The sequence below is a fragment of the Cavia porcellus genome, unplaced genomic scaffold (assembly GCF_034190915.1).
Source record: "Cavia porcellus strain 051 isolate PalLab524CR breed Dunkin Hartley unplaced genomic scaffold, mCavPor4.1 scaffold_29, whole genome shotgun sequence".
In the NCBI taxonomy this organism is placed as follows: Eukaryota; Metazoa; Chordata; class Mammalia; order Rodentia; family Caviidae; genus Cavia; species Cavia porcellus.
Genome location: NW_026947512.1, coordinates 18,441,771 through 18,465,155, shown reverse-complemented (window position 1 = coordinate 18,465,155; position 23,385 = coordinate 18,441,771). Strand labels below are relative to the sequence as shown.

General features: G+C 41.7%; 1 protein-coding gene across 7 annotated transcripts in view; it reads left to right on the top strand.

Moving 5' to 3' along the window:
* Positions 1-124: 124 nt before the first annotated feature.
* Srgap2 (SLIT-ROBO Rho GTPase activating protein 2) overlaps positions 125-23,385 on the top strand; it is a 254,821-nt gene continuing 231,560 nt past the window's right edge. For all 7 annotated transcript variants that reach the window (XM_063239681.1, XM_005005865.4, XM_063239687.1 and 4 more), the window contains exon 1: positions 125-316. In XM_063239681.1, the coding sequence (XP_063095751.1) occupies positions 250-316 (67 nt within the window). In that variant the 5' untranslated portion in view covers positions 125-249. The remainder of the gene's footprint in view (positions 317-23,385) is intronic.

The following is a 23,385-nucleotide window of genomic DNA, read 5'->3' as shown; positions in this document are numbered from 1 at the left end:
AGGCTGCGGCTCCGGCTGTAGCACAGAATCCAGCTGCCGCCGCACCCGGCCCCAGCGCCCACCGTCTGCATGTGCCCATCTTAGCCGCCTGCCCAGCCCGCAGCCGCGCTCCTCGGAGCGTTGGAGACAACAGCGGGGGGCCCTTTCTGCCCTTGGGAGAAGCGGTCTTGGAGGTATTGATTTCAGTGGTTGGATTTTTCCCGTGGATCTATCAATTCACAATTCAAATTTGGAAGAAAAAAGGAAAACATGACGTCTCCAGCCAAATTCAAAAAGGATAAGGAGATTATAGCAGAATACGATACTCAGGTCAAAGGTAAGGGCTCTGAAAAAAATAGCATAATGCATACGCTGAGTGGACTGGTGAGGCGTGTATTTCCATTACTATTTGCAGGCTGTTCATTTCTTTGGGTGGAGTAGGTGGGGATCCGCGGACCCCAGAGGTAGTTCCCATAGGGAGGGTCTGAACCTCTGAAGACTGGACAGTGGCAGGGGTCACAGGCACTGGGAAGGAATTGGAGTGGGCTTTAGGAACGTATATGTGCTGGCCATTATTTTGGCAGCCCTTTCCCCCAGGTTGAACAGGGTGGGGGGAGGGGCAGGAGATTCTTGGATAGAAAAAAGGCAGCAGTTTGCTTCTGGACATCTGGGTCAGGTGTCCTTGAAGAACAGCAGAAATCTGACAGGTGTTTGGACATTTATTTTAGAGGTTGAAGATCTAGACAGAAAGGCAACCTTGAAAATGTGTACCATATGGTGTACCCTGAGAGGCGGGGTTTGTTCTGATGCACTGTATTAGAGCCTGAGATTTGTTATGGCACTGGCCGCAGAAAGTACCTAGCCATCTTGGGTGCCACCTTGTACCTGCCTGGTCCCTGGGCATGCTGCATGTATTGGTAGAGATCAGAGAACAGACAGAATTTGGCCACCTACATCCAACCTACGCCCTTACCTGAATCTGAATACAGTTGGGATGTTAGGGTTTCAGGGTGGTGCTGAGTTTGGAAAATGAGAAGACATAATTGTTTAACCCTTCTGTGTTGTCACCCTCTGCTCCAGAATGCATACTTTTAAGTCCCATTTCCCTTTCTGCAAAAATGTGAAGGGTAAAGCAAAATGTGGGCACAGAGAAAGTAAGTGCCCTGTCTTCCCATCTAGTCTACTGGCTGACTTGGCTGGTCAGTCAGAGCTCAAACCCATGTAGCCTTTTCTTAACCCTTTACAAGGGGTCTGTGCCTGTGAAAGAGCCCTAGCATGTGTTTGCAAGGCACTGTCCCTTTCTGACCAGTCACTGGAAATAGCCATGCAACTCTTGTCCATTGAGACCTTAGCTGGGGAGTGGGAGAAGTGGGTGGCCTTGAATGTTATACCACATGGTTGGAGCTCTGGGTTTTCCTTTGTTTCAGAGTACAGTGGGAGGGGCCCCTCCTTCCTTCCCTGCACCAATGCTAGGAGAGACCTTTTTCTATCATAAAGGACTTGGGAAGGACCATGTCTCTTCTTGACTGATTGCCTAGGGTAGGAGTAGGGGTAAAGTATGAAGGGGCAGGTCCCTTATCTCTTGGCAGGTTGGAAGGTAATTTGAAGTACCCACAGTGTCTGCAGGGTCTTTTTTGTGTCATCAGTTTGGTCAGTGCAGGAGGTGCCCTAAGGGACCTTCTATCCACTTGGCTGCAAATATTGCTAGATTTATTGCAGAGATGGGGGAGTTGATGATTGATAGCTTCAGTTGAACTGGGACTGAGATAGGCGTGGTTGTGAGTTATAATTGAGGTCTTGGCCTCTTGTCACTCTTGGTAATCTGGCCTGTTTTTGTAAACAATAAACCACTGGCCTCTGTGTCCTACCCAGATGTACTGCAATTTGCTCTGGGAATCCCCCCCTGCAGTTTTACTCAAATAGGACATTAGAAAAAAAAAATATGTGTCTTATTTGTAACTGTTATCATGAAGCCTGGTAATAACTTTGACTTTTCCTGGATTTTCTGGAAGCTTACCATTTGACTTAAGGTGCAGAGTGATTTCACACGTTTGTTTTTGGGAAGATTCAGGGCTGATAAGGATTAATACAATCTGCCAATTTTTTATTGGTAAAGAATTTGTCATGAGTGTCTCAAAATTTAACACTTCATGTACAGACCTTGCTCACTGAAATGATGTAATGTACCCAGCCACTTGGGGTTTCTCTTCAGCTTTGCCATAATCAGGAGACTGGTTTCGCTCCTATATTTTTCCATTGACATGTTTCAAGATCATAGAATTTTATGGGTGACAGTACGTAATATCTTCCTTGTAGCAGATACCCCCTAAGTGGGCTATAGAATGGATTTGAATAGTTTGGTCCTTCATTTTATAGCTGAGGTGAGTACAGAGAAACATCAAGGCTTGTCCAAGGTCACACAGCTAGGTGGTAGCAGATCTGAAGCTAGAAGTGGGTTTAGTGACTGCCAACTGCCTATTCTCTATCTTCAATATGAAACTTATCTGATTGGTGTGGAAAAAAGAACTGACTAGGGAGCCCAATTCTATCAATGAATAATAGTAATAATAATGTTAATAGTTTATATTTTGTGTGCTCCATGTGTTCTATCCTGTTCCAAGTGCTTATATGAATGGTCTGGTTTAATTGTTGCACTAATCCAAAAAGAGGGTGTTGTCCCCTTCCATTTACCACATGAGGACAGTAAGGTTTGGAAAGGATACGGAAGGGCTGGGGTTATAACTCAGTGGCGTAGCGCCTGCCTGGCAAATGCAAGGCCCTGAGTTTGATTCCCAGTACCAAAACAAACAAGCAACAACAACAACAAAAAGGATTCAGAAACCTTCCAAGATCACTCAACCAGGTCACAACAACTTCATTTCAACTGTTTATTGAGTGCCTACTATGTATTCTAGGGGCTGGGATATAGTTGTGAAGAAGACAGAATTCCTACCCTTAGGAAGCTTAAGTTCCTGCGGGCAAAGGACATGTGTTCAAGGTTGTCTGTGCCTCTAATTACCTAGAAGCTCTGAGTCACAATTAGGAGTTTCAGCTTTTTATATGTTCTTTGGACCACTCAGTGCTGCCAGCTTTATTTCTCTTATAGATGCCAGAATAAAAAAGAAAATTGCTGTAACAAAAGTGGCTTGGATTGTTACAAGTTTTGGAGATAAGGATCCAGGTTTAAATCTCTGTTTTGTCTTTCATTATATACCTTGCCTCAGCTTCAGTTTCTTAATGTGGACAAGCGGGCAAAATAATATGCATTTCCAAAGGTGGTTGATCTCTCAGTAACATGGTGTAGGTAAATCACTCAGCATAGCTCCGGGCTCTTGTGGTATGATCTACCCTTTGTTAGTGAGTTGTCTTGGGCTGAATAGTAAGGCTGCACTGCCTGTCCGTTTCTAAAGTGCTAGATGCTAAATGCTAAACTTGAGTTCTAGTTTAAGTGGTATTTGGACACCGGTTTCCTTTTCTATAAAATGAGCAGGTACGCTGTGAGCGTGTGAAAGTGTTGGCTGTCACTGTTCGGTATGTCTCTAGTAGGAACCCTGGGTGTGCTTTTCAGTCGGAATGATTTAAATCAAGTTTGTTCCAAATGGACTTTGCAGGACCCTCTCTAGCCTCATTTTTGCCTCCTCTTGAACCACTTACTTGCATGTGCTCTGAAGAGCTTCTGAGAGGGCAGCCCCAACCTGACCCCAGCTTGGTTTTCCGAGGGGCGTGCCTCCTTATGCAGCCTGCTCTGGAGCTGACCTTCTAAAAACCATCATTGTTTCTGGTTTGTGGGTGTTCAGATTCTTTTGAAAGTTCATGCCTTTCAGTGTTGGAGTCAAAAGCACTCATATTCTTAGTCTTTCTACATAGTCTTTTCCAGTTTACAAAGTGTTTTCATATATATTAATTGCTGGAGGTTGTTTTTTTTTTTTTTGAAACAGGATCTTGTTATGTGTTCAGGCTGGTTTTGAACTTGCAGCAATCCTCCTGCCTCAGTCTCCCCAGTGCTGGGATTATAGGAATGCACAACCACACCCAGTTATTCTCTGAAAATTCTTGTAAACCCTTGTCAGGTGCATGATCGTAAGCTTGAGTAGTGAGGTACAGGGCATGGTAAAGATGACTGTCTGGATGGTATCTGGATGAATTCACATTATCCCTACAGGCCTGACTATTGTCCTTGTTTGCTCAAGACTCCCTTTTTTTTTTATCCCCTCCATACATTACATTTTATAGTCCCCCAGAAAGCTTGAGATTGACAATTAATGCAAATATTCCAGGAGGAATAGTTTCAAACAAAGTGCCGCTGTGTGCTGACTGAACAGCTGGATTCTCTTTCTTGAGAACATTAGGGGTCTCCTCTGTATCTCTCTCTCTATTCTCTCTGTTTCTCTATCATGTCTTAAGAGAACAGTATGTGTGAATCACAGAGCTGCGAAGTAGATTTTTGTAATTTCCATCTGGAGCATTTTGATGCAAAAGTGCAGGCCTTCCCCTGAACAGTTTAACCCTTTCAGAAGCCTTTGGGAGCTGGAGATGAAATTTCAGAGTCCTTTTATTGTGTATGCATGTGCTCTTGGGAGTACTGATTGCTGGTATTTAAACAAGCGTGCTCCCTAGGGAGATCTGAGCAGTTCTTCACTTATGCCAACACGGGTCTTCTCTTGAAGCTTCTTCCCTTCCAGCCCCTAACCCCTCCCAAGGGAGCTTTAAATATAATCAGTTTGTGAAAGGCTGTAGTAAAACGTCTTAGAATCTTCAAGCAGAAGCTATTATTTTCCTGTGAGATAGCCAGAGCTGCTCTCCCCTTGCTAAGTGAACGTAGCCATTGTGCAGTATGACCAGCTCCTGGATTCCCTTGAAGCTCTTGGAAAAAAAAATACCAAGCATCATGCATCTCAAAGATACTAGACCCTCTGGAAGAAAGGGAGAGCCTGGTTTCAAATTCACAGGGATCCTTCTACCTCAGCCTCCCCAGTGCTGGGATTATAGGCATGTGCCTCCACACCCATCCAGAACCTGATTTTTAAGCTCCCATTTCCCCTCTGGATAAGCTGAGATGTGGCCCCTGTAGTTTTTCTTCTGAAAGGAAGAAATTTATTTTTATTTTTATTTTTTATTTGTGTGTGTGTGTGTGTGTGTGTGTGTGTGCACGCTGGCGACTGAACCCAGGAGCATATACATGCAAGGCAAAAGCTCTACCATTGAGCCATATCCCCAGCTCTGAAAGGAGGTTTTCTTTATAGGAATTGCACTTACTACACAGGAACCCTGGAGCTCTGACAGCTACACCAAGGAAATACTGTGTCAGGGTGAGGGGAAAACTGTGGATATGTAGATTTCTACTGGTAATAATAAGGAAGGGGAAAGGGTAGGGGAGGAGGAGTTATTGTTTAGTGGGTAGCGGGTCTCCTGTTTTGCAAGATGAAAAGAGCTCTCTAGATAAATGGTGACAGTGGTTTCACAACGTCAGTGCCCTTAATGTCACCACACTGTACATGCACTGGCTAACTTCCTATGATGAATGAAGTCCTTATATATTGCAAACATGTATTAAATAGAAATTTAAAAGAGAATAATTAGAATGGTAAACTTTACATCTATTTTACATGGAATTAAAAAGAGTTCTTACACATTATCATCAAAGGTGTTTATAATTTTTATAAACTGGAGAGCTCTCAGCGGCATAAGCACCTACCTGACAAGTGCAAGGTTATGAGTTCAATCCCCGGTACCAAAAAAAAAAAAAAAAAAAAAAAAAAGAAAGTGAGGTGTAGGATGTTCAGGAACTTGCCAGCCTCTGCCCTGGTGAGTGATAGGAATTAGAACCTCTGTTGTCACCAGAGTGAGTTCTGAGTGCTGCTCAGGCAGCAGCTTTCTTCCTGCCTAGCCCATATCCTCCCCTACTGTAATCCCACTCTCTTGGGGTGCCTTCCTTGCTCACCAGAAATCGCCCTTCTCTCTGTTACACCCACATAGCGCTTCTCATAATAGTTCTCTTATGGCATCGATCTCACAGTGCCTTATGTTCAGAAGATTTGTATTCTAGTCTTTCTTTCAGAAGGAGTGTTTTAAAGTCGCATGATACAGTGCAGAGAATATGGGCTTTGGAGCCAACACTGAATCGGAGTCCTATCTTCCACCTTGTCTCTATGATTTTGTTCTAGTTGGTCCCCTGCTAAGCATCCTCTTCTGAGGCATGGAGATAACAAAGCTTACCTTGCTGTCTGTTGCAAATGTGTGTAAAGTATTAGCTCAGTGTATGCCAAGCATTAGGTGCTAAGTAAATTGATCTTAATCTGAGATCCCATCACATAGGAAACATGTCTAAAATACTATAGCAGCCCAAATGGTGGCTCTCAGTAAATATTCATTGACACTAAAAGTGGGTAAATAAATGAATGCTCTTTAAATAGTGTATTGCTTTTCAAAATAGAAATACTTCTTTTAGATATTGAGAGTATATTTTTGTATAAGGTCAATGAAGTGATTAAAAAGCAAACACTTGTTTTGCTAAAGTCATAGCATAAATGACTCTACATCCATCACTTCCCATCTGTCCCACTTGGATCTTACATCACAGAGCTGAATTGCTTCTAGTACAGTTTCTGTACAATAATAGCATGTTACATCATGCTTCAGGATTTATCCATGCTGTGTCCTCCTCTTTGGAATGAGTCCTCTTCCTTCAACCCGGAAAATTTCTTCATCTTTTAAAGCCACTACCTCTGAGAAACCTCCCTGTACCCTACGTAGTCTCACCCTCTGCACAGTAACCTGTTCTGGCTCCCAGCAGGATACCCCAGCACCTCCCATTGCTTTCTTCATTCTCAGCATCTCCTGCTGTGTCCTGCCCAGATTTGTATCCTGCACTCATCTTGTTTCATTGTAAGGGCTTTGTTTACATCTGTTGTTTACCACTCACTGACTACCTTCAGGATAGAACCATCTCTTTCATTTCCAGTGTCAAACTTCTGGACACAATAAAATGTTTTTATTTGAATGGAACACTTTGCTGAGTTGAATGGGTGCGACTGTGCTATGCCACATTTCTGCAGTCAGCCTCCCACTTTCAAAAAAAAAAAATATACTCCCTTGCTGATTTTTTTCCCTTGCTGATGTTACTTGAAATTTAAAATAGATTAAACATCTTGAATATTGTTACTACACACGGACAAGTACCAACTGTGCAGCTCCATTGAATTCCCTCAGGAATAGGGCACCTTTTGCCTTCTGTGTTAACTTCCCTACCTGGAATGGAACTCACAACCTTGAGCTTGCCAGGCAAGTGCTTACACCGCTGAGCTAAACCCTGGCCCTTTTTTTTTTCCCCCCCTACTTTTGAATTCTTGCTCCAGACCTACCATTGAGTTAATCAGATTTCTAAGCCAAGAATATTATCAATTCTGAAATTCCTAGAAGTTTAAAATATAGGTAAAGCAAAACAATGTAATTGAAGGAAAACACAATATACTTATCCAGGATTTAGTTATCATTTTTAACAGGTATTCAAAGTATAAATTTGAGAAAGTTCAGATTTGTCTTGAGGAGTTAAAACAGGGTTAATGTGAACACCGACCACTTGTGATACTTTACAAAGCCTGGGTTTGGTCAGATAATCTGATTAGGAACAGCTGTTTGATCTATGGTGAATGGAGAGGAAAGGTCCAAGGAGACAAACAGGAAAACTCTCCCCTCTGGTTTTTCTTTTCTTTTTTTTTTTTTATCGGTATCAGGGATCAAACTCAGGACTGCCTGCTTGCAAGGCAGGTGCTTATGCCGCTAAGCTAAATCCCCAGTCCCTCTCCTCTGATTTTTCAAGTCATTTGGTATTCAGTAGCTTTGACTTTGTTTTTTTTTTTTTTTTTTTTGGTACCGGGGATCAAACTCAAGACCTTGTGCTCTCCAGGCAGGCCCTTAAACCTTAAGTTCTTGAGGAAGAAGACAGCTAGGAAGTGTGCCTCCTCCATTTGGTGGGTATTTTGGGATTCTATCTGTTAGGGAGAAGGCAACCCCCACTTAATCTTTTCTTCTGCAAACTCATCAGTGGGCAAACAAACCCAAAGGTACTGTGAAAGTTAGGACCCTGCCTTTGCTGTTTGAGCTCAGGTTCTGTATTTAGATTTGTAACCTAGTGGGCAGGGTCTGAATGCTCTCTATGAAGAAGATGATCTCATCAGCCATTGGTGACTGAGTGACCAGGGCTCCACAGGAAGACAAAACACAAAAATCAAAGGACCCAAAAGTGTGAGCTGGCCAGGACACAACATGCCGTGAGCTTTAAAAGAGATGGCCACAATTTCTCCAAACATTGAAATGCTTCAGAGGGATTTTCTGCTCATTTTCCCTATTGGTCTTGTATATGTGTACTATTTTGGCGCATATTGGGCCTGATCTTGTCACATGAATAAGCTGCTTTTGGGGAAATACCTTGAGTGAGGTACTTACTTTGGTGCAGTGTTGCTTTTTGGACCAATAACATATTTCATAACAAACTGTATAGGATTCTACCCAAGTGGAATAGTTCTAAGAGAGAGTTCTGGATTAGGAGGGCAGATAGCTTGAATTCTGGCTTGGCTTTGACTCTGATTTTGGGGACATTTTACCTAAGGTTTCAGTCCCTAGTTTCCTCATCTATAAAATAGTGCAGTAATTTTTGACCCTCATTAATAATGATGAGGATAATGGCTCGCATTTATTGAAGTCTTTATAGGTCTAACTAAGCACTGTTAAGTGTTTTACATATATTAACTCATGAGTTTCCCAACAGCTGTATGAGGTAGCTATTATTATCCCCGTTTTGCTGATGAAGCAAAATAGGGTTAAATAACTTGTTCCAAAGCACATAACCAGTAAGTGATAAAAATGGCACGAAGCTGGGGCTAGTGGTATATACCTACAACCCCAGCACTTGGAAATCTAAGGTAGAAGGATTGCCCCAGGAGTTTGAAGCCAGCCTGAACTACACATTGAGACCTACTGGTACAAATTAAAAAAGAAAAGAAAAACAGAGCATGAACTTAGGTTATTTAATTCTGCTGTGAGGCTTAAATAAAATCATTTTTGAAAGCCCTGTGAAGCTATGAAATGCTGTACATGCTTAGCTGATTGTTCTCATTTCCCAGTTCCTTCATACATAAATGAGTTAATACAGTGTTTTGCATGTGTTCCTGGAACATATCTTCTTGGAACGCTTATGTTTTGGTTTCTTATCTAGTAAATTAAGAGGTAAATTTACACAGTTTCTAAGGCCTTTTCAGCATCTGACTCACAAGTCTTGCTTATTTCAGATGTTAAGGGTGATGTCCCTTGCAGGGCACACTAGCAGGTAAGAGCTGTTATATTCTTTTTTTTTTTTTTTTATCGGTACCGAGGATCGAACTCACGACTGCCTGCTTGCAAAGCAGGTGCTTATGCCGCTGAGCTAAATCCCCAGCCCCTGTTATATTCTTGGAGTGACATTCCCTCACCCCATTCCTGCTTGGCTGTCACTGCACAGGTCCAGACGGTCGATGGACTGCAGTGGTGGTGTAGTGGCCCTAGCCTGAAAAGCAGTTGAAATGATATTTAGTTAGGTGTTGTGACCTGACAGGAAAAGGTGTCTGCTTGATTGGATAACTTGAAGGAGGAATACTTGATGACCCTGGAGGTAGACTTGTGACTGACTGGGTCACTAGGGACAATAGATGCTCTGATTAGGATAAGTGTGTTGAATCTTACATTCCAGTAAGCTCAGAGACTTTGAGTAATAAAATTCCCTGTTTTACTGGTTTGTGTGGTTTTCCTGACCAGTGTTAGGGAGCTAGAAATGGGATTTGTCTAATGCTTGCTATTACAGAGATTTATGTTGGGTGCATTACTTAAAGAGAAAAAGGAAGTTGAGTGATTCTCTTTAGTGAGAATTAAAGAAATAAAGAAGTGGGAGGCCTTTAATCCCTGACAGCTGGGCTGCGGGAGGTGGTGTAGATATGAAACTGCCTAGGCTTAATCTAGACATCTGGGCTATGACTTTGGGCACTCTTCTGATGGAGGATGGACTCACAGTCACACCTTGATACTTGGTGCATTTTGACTCGGAAGTTTTGGCCATACAGATCAGTTTGTTACGATATGTAAAAAGCTAGACTTCGTTGGTGTGTGTCAGTTGCCTCATGACCCCCTACCCTTTCCAGCCAATTCTACTTGTTTGGTATTCACCAGTTTTGGTATTCATTGCACATCTTGGGAACAATTAATGGATGAGTATTGAAATATTGCTATTAAGTCCCTCATCATACATAGGGCCTTTGCCAACTAAGGGTTTTTTTTTTTGAGGGGGGATTGTGATGAAGTATGCTGTAGAATGAACTTGAAATGTTTTTGTGTTTATGCTTGTTTTCTTTTCGCCTAATGAATAGGCTAAGTAACAGTCTGTTGTTTTAAAATGAGTGCTATTAATAATGATGACAGTTCATATTTTTATCATTGTAGCATTTGAAAAATTTCTTCATAGGGAGGGAAGACTGTAAAGTAATGGAGGACTAGCTCTCTAATCCAGGAAAAGCTGTTTCACCTTTAGGATTCTCACTTAGTGGGAAAGTGGGAAGATGGATTACTGATTTCTTACTTTATCACTTTTTGGACTTACGACCAGAAAATGATTAGTGTGAAGTAAGTTGACATATAGAATCTAGATACTCATTTTCTTGAGAGAAGGATTGGAAGCAGAGAATAGATATCATAGGTTTTGTTTTGTTTTTTTTTTTTTTTTTTTGCTCTGTTTCTACTTTAAATGATATTAATAGGCTTTGTGTTTTTAGGCATCCTTGGAGTCAGTTGTGCTCTATCTCTTGATCTCGCTCATTTATTCAGGGATTTGTGGTGATGTAAGTTATCTCAGCTCTTTGCTGTCAGCAATTTTAAACTAAACATTGGAGCATTTTGTATAGATCGCATCTGTTACTTTGATTAATGAGGTTCTTGATCTGGATATGGTAAGGCCAGTAACAACAAAATTCAGAAATACCTTGGGGGTGTGACACAGAAATATGGCAAATGTTTAAATTAAAAATAAAAATTTATATTGCTTCTAAGTCTTTTGGCTAAGATCAAGTGAAAGATAAAAATTTATTAGAGTAAAAGACACATTAGCATTAATCTGCCTCAGACTCCTCCCCCTTACTTCCTGTGTCCTTGCCACTTTCTGGAGCAGTTCTGGAAGTCTTCTTTCTTCTTTCTTTGTTGTCCCCCCCCGCCCCCCAGGGGGTCTCACTATGTGGTTTAGGCTGGCCTTGAACTTACTAAGTAGCCTTAAACTCCTGACTACTCTCCTATGTTAGCCAGGAATGCTGGGTTTGCAGACGTGCCCAACCATACACATCTGATGACCTCTTTTGTGTCTTTTTGTGGCTTCTAAGATGTCCTGAATTGATTTAAAATGTTTACAGCAATTTCTGTCACATAAAAGCATTACAGTGTGTTCTCATCTACCTTATTCATCAGATCTGGCACTGTGTGACCTCAGGTACTTCCCCAAGTCAAAATGACCTTGAAATGTTTTGAATTAATTCTAGACATTGAGTCAGCTACAACAGCACAACTAAAGATAGGCATGAAAGAGCCATTTTCAGGACTACATCAGAAAGTGATGAGAGCTGGGCATGGTGGTGCACACCTATAATCCCAGACTTGGAAGGCTGAAGCAGGAGGATCACCATGAGTCTGAGGCCAGTCTGGGAAGTGAGTTCAAGACAGGCCTGCACTGCATGGTGACATGTTGCTTCAAACAACAACAACGACGACGACAACAGCAATACCAAAAACGAAACAAAGAAAGTGGCAAAAGGATGGGATAAATGTGTTTGAAGCGAGTGAGAGTACCATGAGGGGGAATAATGGTAATATATCTTCCACTATAATAAATCTAAAACATTTTTAAACATTCACTGTGTTTAAAAAAAATCATTCCGTGTAATTCTCTTTTAAGGTATAGTTGCACTCTCAGTAGCAGAGCCTGGATCTGATTTGTGCCAGTTATGTCTTTCTAAGAGTGTGTGTGCGTTGGAGCTTTCTTCTGTTATTTTGGCCAGGGTGTGGGACTACCAAGAAATGTCAGCTTTTCTGGATTTAGCAGTGAAAGAGTTAATCATTATGTGGGCAGAAAATCTCCTTTTAGTCTTCCTAGAAGAAAAGGCTCATGTACACACACCACACACATTTACACACACACACACACACACACACACACACACAGAGTCCTCACTGTTAGGAGATTTAATGTAAACCAATCTCATGTTTATGGGAGCAGGGTTACTTGGGAGGGATTCTTGTGTTCTGCCGGCTTAGTGGGCATGATGTGAAAGCAGGGCTATTTGGCCTGTGGAGATTGTAGATAAGAGTGTGATATGTAACTGAATAAGAATTTGAAAAATTATCCGATAACATTAGCAGCAGCAAAGCAACCACTTGTGCTTTTTTATGCTTGAAAACAATTTGGAGTAGGAGTGAGGAGCTAGCATTGCTTTTGGGCGTGGGAAACCCCCTCCCCAGCCAAATATGTTTGCCCAGGCTGGGAGTGTGAGTCTTTGAGTGATCTTGACAGATCATTTAGAACATTCTTCGGGCCCTGGGCAGTTCTTCAGACTAATCACTTCAGGAGAAGAGCTGCCAGCCAGCCTTTAAAATCCTTTGCAGAAGAATATAGCACACCCCAGCTTTCTACCTTGTTCCAGTGATCCAAACTATAAATGGTTGATTGCTTCATTGGCAGAACTTGCATAAAGAAGCTCAAAAGCGTGTTTTTGCTGCTGCTACTACACCTTGTGTGCAGACTTTTGCTTTATTCAGATTCTAAATGACTTGACTGAGGAAGCTCTTGAGGAAACTTGCGTGGCATTGGCTCTTGGCTACCGGGGTTTCTTCTCAGTCCTCTTGATTTCCCTCTTCCTCTGGTGTGGGGGCCCTTTATTTGGAACAAGATCATGAGCCAACAACAACTTGGACCCATTTAATGTAGTGCCTCGTATGTATTTGGTACAGGACTAGGTTTTGAGCATACAGAAATGAGAAATTTCAGTCTTCAGGGAATGTCAGCCTATTAGGTGCACAGGTCCACAATCGGGGATTGTGGAAGGCTTCATAGACAAGGGAATTGTCTGATGGTGAGTAAGGTTGCTGAAGCAGGCTGATGGGGAAGACGTGATTACTGCCTGGCATTTACAGCGCGCATGGGTGTCCCATACTTTATCTCATTTGGCCTCGGGATAGTACTGTGACAGGGCAGAATGAGTTCAGCCTCTTTGTACTTTTTTGAAAAGTTTTATTTTGAGATAATGACACATTTATGTACAGTTGTAAGAAATAACAGAGATTGTACACACTCTTTACTTTGTTTTCCTCAATGATTAACATCTTGCAAAACAGTCGTCTAATATCACAACTAGGACATTGACAGCGATCCAATCAGAAGAGGGAATCGTCTACAAGGATCCCTCATGGTGCCCTTTTGTAGTTCCACTGTTTTGCTCATCTCGTCTCTCCCCTCTGCCCTTACTCTTTAGTCTTTTATTATTGTCAGTCACTAATCTATTCTCTGTGTCTATAATTTTGTCACCTAAAGAATATTATAAACATGGAATAATAAGTCTATAATCTTTTAGGATTAACTTTGTGTTTTGCTTATTGTAGTTCTGTGGAGATTTATGCAGCTTGTGAGAAGATGTTCTATCCTTTAATATTTGGGAAGATCACAGCTTGAGCCTTATCCAGAGTAGTTCTTCAACTGAAATCTGGAGACAGGTCTTTCAGGCTTTTATTCGCGGTGTCTAGGTGCTCCTTATGTATGCTGAATGCTGGTGATTGTGGGTTGAAATTCTTTCAGAGTTGGCCTATCTTTTCACTCTTTTTTTTGAGGCAGGGTCTCATTATGTAGCCCAAGCTGGCTTTGAACTTGAGATTTTCCTGCCTCAACCTTTTGAGTGCTAGGACTATAGGCGTATACCACCACGCTCAACTGACTTTTTACTTTTTATTGAATTTTTTGGTGTGTAAGTCTCAGATTTTAATTGTGTTAAATTTATCCATCCTTTTTTGTCTGGGCTTATTAAAAATGCACAGAGATACTGACTTATGTGCACATAAAACCTTTCTTATCCTGAAACCATAATAATGTTCTATATTTTCTCCTAAAGCTTAAAAATATTATGTCTCATATATCTTTTGAATAAATGTGGAATTTATTTGTATAAGTAGTGTGAGGTAGGGATCTACTTTTACTTTAACCATGACTATTTGTCCAGTGTTCATTTATTGAAGGATATACCATTTTCCTCATTGATTTATAATGTCTTTGGTTCACATGTCAAGCTTCTACATATTTGTGGACAAGAAGAATTCTCCAGGATGCCGAAGTTATACCCCCTCAGGTGCAGATCAGGGGTTCCTTGTAAGGGAGATGAGTATTTTCCTTTCTAAGGTGGGTGGTGTTAGGCTGTCATAGACCCCCACATCCAGAACAGCTCTGCTATTATGATATTTACTATATTTTATTGGAAGAACTCTGTACATTTAAGATTTTTTTAAAATTTAAAATCTACCATTTTAGCAAAATCTTGGATTGCACTCAACAAATAAGATATTAGGACCTAAAATGTGTTTTCAAAGTGAAATAAATACACTGTTTTGTGACTGTCAGTAGTTCCAAATATATTACCAGGCCACAAATAATATATAACTAACATGAGCATTTTAGAAGTATTTGGAGTCTAGTCCTTATCCTCTAGGATCATCTGAACCAGTGAAGAAAAACAGCCTACGTATGTGAAAAATAATTGAAAAAAATTAACCCACAGCAACACAAGAAATGACATCAGTCTGGGGATGACTAAAAATGAGAGATGTTGATAAGAACTTGAGGAATTCTGAGATGGGAGAGATGTGGGCCAAGATGAATAAGACTGTGATTTATGGACTAGGATTTGGCTAAGTTGAGAGTAGGAGGGAAGAAAGAGGCAGTGTGTCTTACCCCAGTGGCGTTTCCCCAGCCCCCTCCGATCGCACCACTCCTGCATCACTTCCTACAACCTAATACAATGCTGGTTTTATCCACGCTCACCCCCATGCGCCCCGCCCCCAGAGCCACACTCTACCCCAAAGCTTGCGAGTTCTTGGAGGGTGGGCGGTGGGCAGCCTTTCATTTCAGAGTTCCCAGCATCCAGACACCATGTTTGTGTATGCTAGGCACCCGAGAAATGTGTGCTGGGTGAGCGGGTAGACTGTCTGGGGCGGAGGAGTCATGGCAGAGGAGTAAGATCAGCTGGGATGGTCTTGAAGATCAGCCAGTGTCTGGCTGTGCCCTGGGCCAGCAGAGAACAAGGGGAGCAGTCTGAGCTGGGGAGTGGCCTGGCGATGACATTGTATTTCAGAGGGACTCCCTGGTTGCTGTGGGCATCCTCGTGGAGAATAAATAGAAGGGCAGCCTGCTCTTGTCCGCAGCGGACACGAGTCTGTGCTGAGCCCTGCTGTGGAAGCTACCAGTAGGTTGCTAAGTGTGATCCATTCTTAGAGCCTCCTATGAGGGAAGGGTGATTCTCCGTTTATTTAACAAGAAACTTGCATTTAGGCAGATGTTCTGAGGCAGCAGTGAGGTGTGTCCAACTCTGAAGCCTGCTTGTTCTTTTACCCTCAGTACCATATTTTGAACACAGCTAAGATGGGAGATTGCGCTGCTGAGATGGGGGGCGGGGGACTGAGGGTGAGGTGAGAGTCAGGAATGCCTGGGAGACGGGAGATGAGGGTGACAGGGGCAGAAGCAGATGTGGGGAAGTCAGGAAGAGGTGCTGCGGCTGGGCTGATGAGAGAACGAGCATTGTTCTAGACATTGTGAGTGTGAGGTGACAGTTCCATTGAAGCAGGAATTTCATTAGCCAAGTGATAGTGCCATCTCTTCTCCACCCACCATCCCTTCATTAAATCTGTCATTTTCCTTTCTTCTAAATTGGGAAGGTTGGAGAGAAACTGTGAAGTAGATGACACCTCCTGTACATGTCAAATACCTGACCTCATTTGCTGCTTCTTTAAATTTCAGTTTGAAAATTGCTCTCCTTTGAAGGAGACTTGGGGTTTGTGTTTGGGGATCAATAGCATTTTCTTTCTCCACACCCCACAGGGAATGAGACAGTGGAGCCAGGAGAGGAGCTGTATGGGAGTTCTGAGCCCTCCTGCTCTGAGGGTCAGCTGTGAACTTAAGTCAGGTTCAAGCCCTGCCACCTCCTGAGTTTGAGGTGGATTGCAGAACTGGCTGTGAACCAAGTTATTTTAGAGGCATCCAGGGAGCTGGGAGAGGCTGAGTTTGGCAAAACTGGGCTGGGTGGTGCTAGCGTTTCTGGGTGTGGAGGCAGGAGTGGCTAACCACTTTAATTTGAATAAATCTGGGATGGTGAGATGATTCTTTGATAGAAGATTTGATGGGAGATTGTGATGATGTAGGATTTGTTGAAAGAAAAGATCACGCTAAACCTATTTATTGGAAAATATATTTTAGCTTTTGGTAATTGAACTTAATGTATTCTACCATCACCCCCAAAGCTTTTAAATTCTGAGTCTATAATTATCTCTTATCCAATATGTTGGATCCAAGGAGATTGTAGGAATTATTATCTTCCTTTATTTTTTATTTTTTGAGTGGCAAAGATAAATCACGATTGGCTTGGGAATTCTATGCCAAGGTTTGGGAAAAAACTATGAAACAAAACACTCAGCTGGAAGATGGAAGGTTTGGGTAGCAGTCTTAGCTCTGAGCCCAGCCATCAACTGCATGGTCTTAGGTAAACCCCTAATCTGCTGGCCTTAGTTTCACATATAAGATGAACAGGCAGTACCTACAACTATGGGTTGTGTTGATTGAATGAGAGGATGCTTTTGCATCTGCTTTGTAAATTACATAGCCAAACAAATATGAATTAAGATTTATTGGCTGTGACAGAGGCAGACAGTCTCTTGGTGTTTTAGTGGGGTTGACCTATATACCACTGACTGTTGCCTTCTGGACCATGCTTGAAATGACATGCCATGTTATGGTGCAGGACTTTTACACCACACCAAGTTCAGGTTGCTCTTACACAATTTGAGTGAAATTTATGAACACATGCATTCTCCCCCCCTTGGAAACAAAATAGTGAGTTGGCCAGGGTAGATATCAGGAAAGTGACTTATCTGATAAATATGTGATTAATAATGCAGATTTGGCCTAAGTGTTGGTGTAGGCATCTGTATATGGATGGGTGAATGATAAATAGCAAGTCTGCCAAGTTGAGCATGTTGGGGAGCCCTCCCCTCATGCCTAAACTGTGACTGTGCCAGGGGCTGTACTGGGTGTTTACTAAATGAGCTTGTGCCATTGATGCTGCATGTATTTGTTTATACTTCTTTCTTACCTGCTAAGCTGTGAGCTCCTTGAGGACAGGGATGGTTCCTGCTCATCTTTGTTTTTTTAGTATCCAGTGCAATGCTTGGCACATAGTGTTTATTGGATGAATGTTTATTGGATGAATGAACCTTTTGACTCCAGAGAGATTTTGTGGATGGCACAGGTGTAGCATTATGTTATCATTACGTGGTAGTTTTGTGAATGTCTTCTCAAGTGTAGATCCTACTCTGGTGGAGTCCTCCATTTATATATAGGTGAGTTGTGGCTGCTCTGACCTCTTCCTGTGTCCCCAGCCAGGCTGCTCTGGCCTGATGGTGCAGTGGTAAGGGTTGGCTCAACATTGGTCCCCATCCGTCTTTACCAGAATCCTGTCATGCCCCGCCTCAGTCCTCTTCCCCATTTGATTCCTCTCAAGGCTGCAACTCAGTCTTCCTAGCCACATTTGTCTTCCTTTTCTTCTTCAGTGCATATCTTTTATCTCTAGGAAATCTTTTTCTTGCTGGTTAGGTATGTTCCTGTTTGTGATTTAAAACCCAGACCAAACACTGTCCCCCAACCTCTCCTATTTGTGGCAGCTGAACTTGAAAAGCACCAGGGAAGAACCTGAAAGGAGGAAAAGCCTGGCCACAAGGCTCAAAGTGAAATAAAAGCAATAAAGCGGCGGTGCTGTCGGCCTTGAGAGCGTCTCACAGTGCCCCTACGCCTGCTTTTCAGTCATTTTCCCTTTACCTCCTCAACTTTCTCAAATGAAATTTCCTTTCTCTGGCCCAGCCTTAAACGACAACCAAACGCTCTACACCTATTTTCTCTGTAGTTTTACACCAGTGGATAGAATGGCATTTGGAATTGGAAGGTCAACATCAAAAGTCTCCTGCCACTCAGTAGCTGTGTGACTTTGAGAAAGTTTCTAGGCTTTTTATGCTTCTGTTTCCTTATCTGCTAAAAATACTACTACAGTATACTACCAAATACCACAGTGGCCTGAAGTTTATGTATACAAAAACTTGTAGCTGACCTACACCTTTGTCATGTCAGATATTCCTTATATTACGGCAATTTTCATATCTTTTCCTCCTTCTGTTTCATAGCTTGTAAATTTCAGTTACATTAGATACTGTTTCATTTACACATACTTGATGTATTTCAATTGCATTGTAGGCCTGAGCATTCTTTGCCAGGTTGAGAACTAGTTGTCCATACACAGCATACCTTTCATGGTACTTGAACTTTAAACAACAAATAATACTATTATGCAATGTATCCCATTGGTAAATTAATTGAAGGCTGTCCCTAGATTGTTAGGTGTGGGTGACTGACTTCATTTCATACTTCTTTTGGTTCTTCCGTGATGTTGGGCACTTAGCAGGCTGTTAAGACATAATCGTATTTTTTTGAAGACATATTCTTGTTGTGACCTAGAATTATTCTTTGGTAACAGTCTGTGTTGGCTTACTGTTAAAACTCATTTATATTTGAGCTGAGAATGGGAAATTTGAGGTCTTTCTTTAGGTCTTTTTTGGTGTTGTACCATCCCTTCTTATCCCTAGGTTGGATAAATTTGGTTAAGTCAAATCAAATCTGCTTGCAAAAACATTATACAAAACACATGTGTCTGCTGGTTCCCTAGTGGGGTGATTGTTTTGAGACTTTTGTATTTGTTTTGAGACAAGGTCTCACTGTGTATTTTAGACAAGCTTTGAACCCACTATGTAGCATAGGCTGGCCTTGAATTCACAGTGATCTTGCCTCAGCTTCCTTAGTGCTGGGATTACAGTCATGTACCACTACCTCACTATTATTTTTTAAAGATGTTTTTCTTAACTAGTCAAGCAAGCCATTTTCCAACCCCTTATCTTGTTGGAGTGTTTTAGAAAAATATACCAAATGCAAGAACCTCTAAGCATGGAGTTTGTCATCTTACTTGAAATCAGTTTTACTTTAAATAAGTGATCTTTAATGTTGGCCAGTATACCCTTGTCTATGGAGATGATCTTAAATTTTTTGTTTTTAGTACGGGGAATCAAACTCACGACCACACACTTGCAAGGCAGCCACTTATGCCACAGAGCTAAATCCCTGGCCCCGACGATCTTAAATTTAATCCTGTCCTCAGTAAGTAGATGAGTGATAGAACTGATGTTACCCAGAATCTAGTGTTTGTAATGTAGTCTGATAAAGGAGAGCTGTTGCATACCTGCTCAGAAGAGTTTATGAAAAGGATAGAAGGCTTGGTTAGTAAGGATGCTCACTGGGGGCTTCTGAGTGGGGCAGGAGGCTGGAGGGCAGAGGTTGTGTAAGATTGCATTCATCATTGTTGAGTATGTTTGGTTTGATTTGGTTTCACTGCTCTTAGGTTCCTTTTGTCTTATCTTACAAACATATCACCGTGAAAATTTAAATCATTAACAACTCATTAGAAGCTTTTTAGCATTTTCATTTTTTTGCTGCTGGCTGGGTGTGGAGGAAACCTGCACAGACCTGCCTCTGGGCCACACCTGAGCAGCTCCTAGCATTTTGGCTGTCAAAAGGCCACTGAGTAAACAGAATCCTTGCAAATCTTTGAAAGAAGGACTGGCTGCAGGATGGGGAAGGATAGGCAAAGGTCAATCCCTTCAGCCTGAAGGACTCTGCAGCAGTTAGCGCCTTGATTCTTTTAGCAATTAGCACCTTGATTCTTTTATGCAACAGTTTGTAATCCCCCTTTCACAGACTGCATTTCTACTTTTCCCCCCTTTTTCTTCTTTTAGAATTTTTATTGCTTCTTTCTTTTTCTTTGTCTTTTTGAGTTCAGGCTGGCCTTGAACTCACTTTGTAGCCCAGGCTGGCCTCAAAGTCACACCAATCCTCCTGCCTCACCCTCCTGAGTACCATCAGGTCTATGACTTCTTTCTTTCACAGATTCATAGTGCTTTGAGTATTTTTGTTATTTCCTTTACTGTCTGTAGGGGCAGGAAGGAAAGCTTTTTGTTTTGTACTTATTTTTTAATTCCAGTGCTGGGGATGGAAGTCCTAGTCTCCTACTGAGCTGCATCCGAGTTGGAATGAGAGTCTTGGGGGAGACAGTGGTGCATGCTTTAAGTGGGCCTATTGGGTCGTTGTTCTAGGACAGTTGTGTGTTGCTTGGTGACAGGGATGGGGCCTGAGAAGTGTGTCATTATTTGATTTCATCATTCTAGGAACATCAGTGAGTACACTTACACACACCTAAATGGTACAGGTAAGTCATACAACATGATCTCTTGGTGCTCTCAAGACATTGAGAAAATAAGACACGTGGTGCTCCACCAAAGTAGCACAGTAACTGTATTTTCTTTTTTTTGATGGTACTGGGGATTGAACCTTAAGCCTTTGTACCAAGCTACAACCCTGGTTCCTCCTTTTTTTTTTTTTAAATTTATTGTTTGAGATAGGATCTCACTAAATTGCCTAGGCCAGTGCAATATGTGATCCTTCTGCTTTAGCCTCTCAGAGTTCTGGGATTACAGGTATGTGCCACCATGCCTAGCTTTATTGTTTTATAAATTATAGTACACTCTAACAATAAAAAAATATAGAATAGTAAATACATGAACCAGTATCATAGTTATTGCTATCAGGTATTGCATACTGTACATAATTGTATATATTATACTTAAGATTGTCTGTGTAATAGGATTGTTTACACCAGCAACCCTACATACACATGAGTAAAGCGCAATGCTTTGAGGTTACAATGACTACGGAGTCACTGGTGATAGGTGTTGTGCTGCTCCATTGGTCTTATGGGATGAGTATTATGTATGTAGTCTATGGTTGACCAAAACTTTGTCAGTATCGTGTGACTATAGATCTATGTCTGTCTATCCACCCATCCATCTGTACGCATAAATCCATCTTACCATATTCCAAAGAAAATGGGGCCAATTTATTGTCCCTTAAAAGAAAAAAATTAGTAATTTTAATGTATTTAAAATATTTTGCTTATTCCTCAGTAAGTAAAAAAAAAAAAAGTTTTCCCTGCTTTTGACTTGAGTTGTTGAACTGTTTGTTCCTTGGCAAACTGATCAATTGCGCTTGTATTGAGAGAAAGACATTCAATCAATCAAAATGTTTCTGCTACTTTGGCATGCTTTGCAATGGAAATGAAACTGACAGCATGTTTTTGTCAGCTTAAATGAATAGGTTTCCTTCAGATCGCTGCTGAAGTTGGTATTAGAGATAGCTCAGCCTGTGAATACTGATGATTAATTATGAAAATGCCTAATGCAAGCACTGGAAGTACTTGATCTCACAGATGTATTTCCCCATTGAGGTGCCTGCCAGCATTGCCATTTCGTGAGAGTGCAGACATGACCCCGACATGGTCGCTGTGTTGACTACCCTGCCTTTATTTATTCATCTTTTTTCAAATCCATTTTATTTCAAGAATAAAAAAAGAAGAAGAAAAGAAAAAAAAAAAACTACAACAAAATTTCAGAACACATCAATCAGGTACATACATTGTACATAGTCATCCCCAGATCATTCACCCAGAGCACGGGACATCTGCATTCAATCGTCCGAACAATACCAGTACAAGTCTTTCTCTTCAGTGAACTCAGAGAAATCAGTAGTATAACTATCTTAACCATTATTTCTATATACATAAAGAATATATATAGAATACATATAGAATATACACATATAGAATACATATACATATATTTTTTCTTTCAGCTTCTTATACTAATGAAACAATACGATATTTACACATGTGTGTCTTATTTATCTCACTAATAAGTATGTTCTCAAGATGCATCCATTTACCTATAAAAGTACCCTGTCTTTAAAGATAGTCAATTTGGTTTATTTAAAGACTCTAATTCATTCATCCATTCATTCATGCATTCAACATACTGTGTATGTACTGTGTGCTAGGCTCTGGTTTGGTGCTAGAAGTAGAGTTATAAACAAGGCAGAGCACACCCCTGCTTCCTTGGAGCTATAATCTTTGTGAGAGAAATATTTAACAAACAAGTAAATGGATAAATTAATAGGTAGTTGAGTGTTCTGAAGGAAATAGAACGAGGCGGCATGCTGGAGAGTGGCTGATAGGGAGTAGGGAGTTAGCTTAGTCACATGTGGGCAGGGAAAGCCTTTGGAGGTGTCTGAGTTGCCAGTGTGGTGAAAAGAAAGGGCCACTCAGAGGAAGCACTCGGGGCAGCAGGTGCCAGGCCCTGTGGTAGGTTCAGAGTGTGTGTTTGTAGAACAGAGGGGACAGATCGGTGTGAGCAGGCAGGAGAGAGGCAGGGAGTGACAGGGCGTAGGCAGGGCTGGCGAGAGAGCAGAGCCTGGAGAACCCCGCAGGGGTGCTGCATTTGATTGCCAGTACAGTGGGAAGCCAATAAATGGTGGAGTGACACATCAGATTTATTTATGTTTTTAAGATCACTTTGCTTGCTGTGTGGAAAATGGATGTTAGTGGGTAAAAAGTGGAAGGAAGGGTACCATTTGCTAGATTCTTGCAGTAATCAAGTAAGAGATGATGGTGGCCTGAATGAGGTAAAAAGTGGGTAAATGTGTGACTTGGTTTTTTTCTCTACTGTTGCTAGGTGAAACAGAAAAACAGTATTCTTTTTTTTTTTTGCTTTGTTTTTTGATACAAGGTCTTACCTGTGACATAGTTCAGGCTGGCCTTGAGCTCATGACAGTCCTCTTGCCTGCTTCAATCTTTGGAGTGCTGGTATTACAGGCATGCGCCCCCATACCTGGCCCACGTGTGATAGTCTTAACATATGGACATCAAAGGGGCGGTCACAAGGAACAGTGACAGTGGCAAGGGTGTAATGTGCAGCTCTGGTTCCCATTTACACAAGATGCATAGCGCTCTCCATTGAACTCTGTTGCCACTTCCAGCACAAGCCCTGTGGGAAGGTAAAGCAGGTTTGCAGATAAAGCCCACACTGTGCAGGGCCACTTGAACTTCTTTGTAAACCCACTTGAACTTATCTGAAAGAGTTTAAGCTTTTGTACTTTATTGCCAGAGG